This window comes from Lactuca serriola, chromosome 1 (assembly GCF_051521515.1).
Source record: "Lactuca serriola cultivar US96UC23 chromosome 1, Lser_US96UC23_V15, whole genome shotgun sequence".
NCBI classification, from domain to species: Eukaryota; Viridiplantae; Streptophyta; class Magnoliopsida; order Asterales; family Asteraceae; genus Lactuca; species Lactuca serriola.
The window spans coordinates 13,189,069-13,190,288 of NC_136408.1; the positions used below are offsets into that span (position 1 = coordinate 13,189,069).

At 37.0% G+C, this 1,220-nt stretch overlaps 1 protein-coding gene across 1 annotated transcript; it reads right to left on the bottom strand.

Moving 5' to 3' along the window:
- Window positions 1–331: 331 nt before the first annotated feature.
- Window positions 332–1,111, bottom strand: LOC145050258 (uncharacterized). Its single transcript, XM_078998557.1, has one exon. The coding sequence runs from the start codon at window positions 1,015–1,017 to the stop codon at window positions 532–534; it is 486 nt and encodes a 161-aa protein (XP_078854683.1). The 5' UTR covers window positions 1,018–1,111; the 3' UTR covers window positions 332–531.
- Between the last annotated feature and the right edge of the window lie 109 nt (window positions 1,112–1,220).

The window sequence follows — 1,220 nt, forward strand, 5'->3', positions numbered from 1 at the left end:
AGACGTTATTATATGTTACATTTAACCAAAAAAATCATATATGTTATGGGTTCTTTTTATGTTGTTAAGCTTGGTTTGTGTGCTTTCGCTGACCTGCCGATGACATTTTACATTGAGCGTGTTTGGCACAAAGTGCTTGGGAGCTTCTAAATTCTAACGTTTGACAAAACGCTCCGTTTTGAACAAAAAGTCTCGTTCGGCATTACAAGCTATTTCATGTATTGTTTAACAAAATGCTACAAGTTATAAGCTACCCGCTACCCGCTACAAGCTATCCGCTAATAGTTAATTTTGCCTAACACGTCCATTGAGAAAAAATATAGATGAAATATTTTGTCTTAAAAGAAGTCAAGCACATAAATTAATTATATATAAAGTACAATCATATATGCATTCCATAAGTTATACAGATTCACATTAACAAACACTTAATAAAAATGGCCATGGGCAATCCATAAATCGGACTGGTCTTCCCCTATTATTGCCTTGATTTCTAACGACGCTACTTTGGCTTTAGTGACGGAGTGAGATTCATCGGTGAAAGTATCCTGCACGTGATCTTGGGAGGTAAACAATAGACTCAGCCACCTCACAGGTTCTCTTGCAGGAACTGTACACATTAGCTAATCCACTAGTTGACCGGATTTTTGACCCCTTCACCAGTTCTTCATCCTTTGAGCACTCCACAAAAGCTGCAAAAAAGGGATCTTTGTGGAAGCTCTCGCTAGTGCTGTATTTCTTGAGCATCGGTCCAGTGTCTTTTCCGAAGGATTTTCTAAAAGAGTTACCAGAGGGAGGCAACGGGAGAAGACTCTGTGATGAATCCTTTTTGGTATTATTTTTCTTTGGAATTCCGGGGAATTGTTCCCATGAAAATGGGATGCCGAAGTATCGCAGTGGAGTAGCCGGAACTGAAGAATCGTCGAGAAAGAAAGACATTGATCCGAGCGATGATGAAGAAGTGGAGGAAAGAGATGGACTCCGGCGATAGGATGGCCGGATCCTTGAGGAAGTCATGGAGTTTTCTTTTGACTGAGTGAGAGAAAGAGACAGAAAGAGAGTGAACAGCTTCCTAATTGTTCTTTAGTGCTACACTAGCCTAAATGTCACATATATATGGTTTACACACACACATATATATATATATATATATATATATATATATATATATATATATATATATATATATATATATATATATATATATATATATATATATA

Bases quoted from the DNA above. Each gene is read 5' to 3' on its own strand.
- LOC145050258 (XM_078998557.1), bottom strand. From the start codon at position 1,017: ATGACTTCCTCAAGGATCCGGCCATCCTATCGCCGGAGTCCATCTCTT.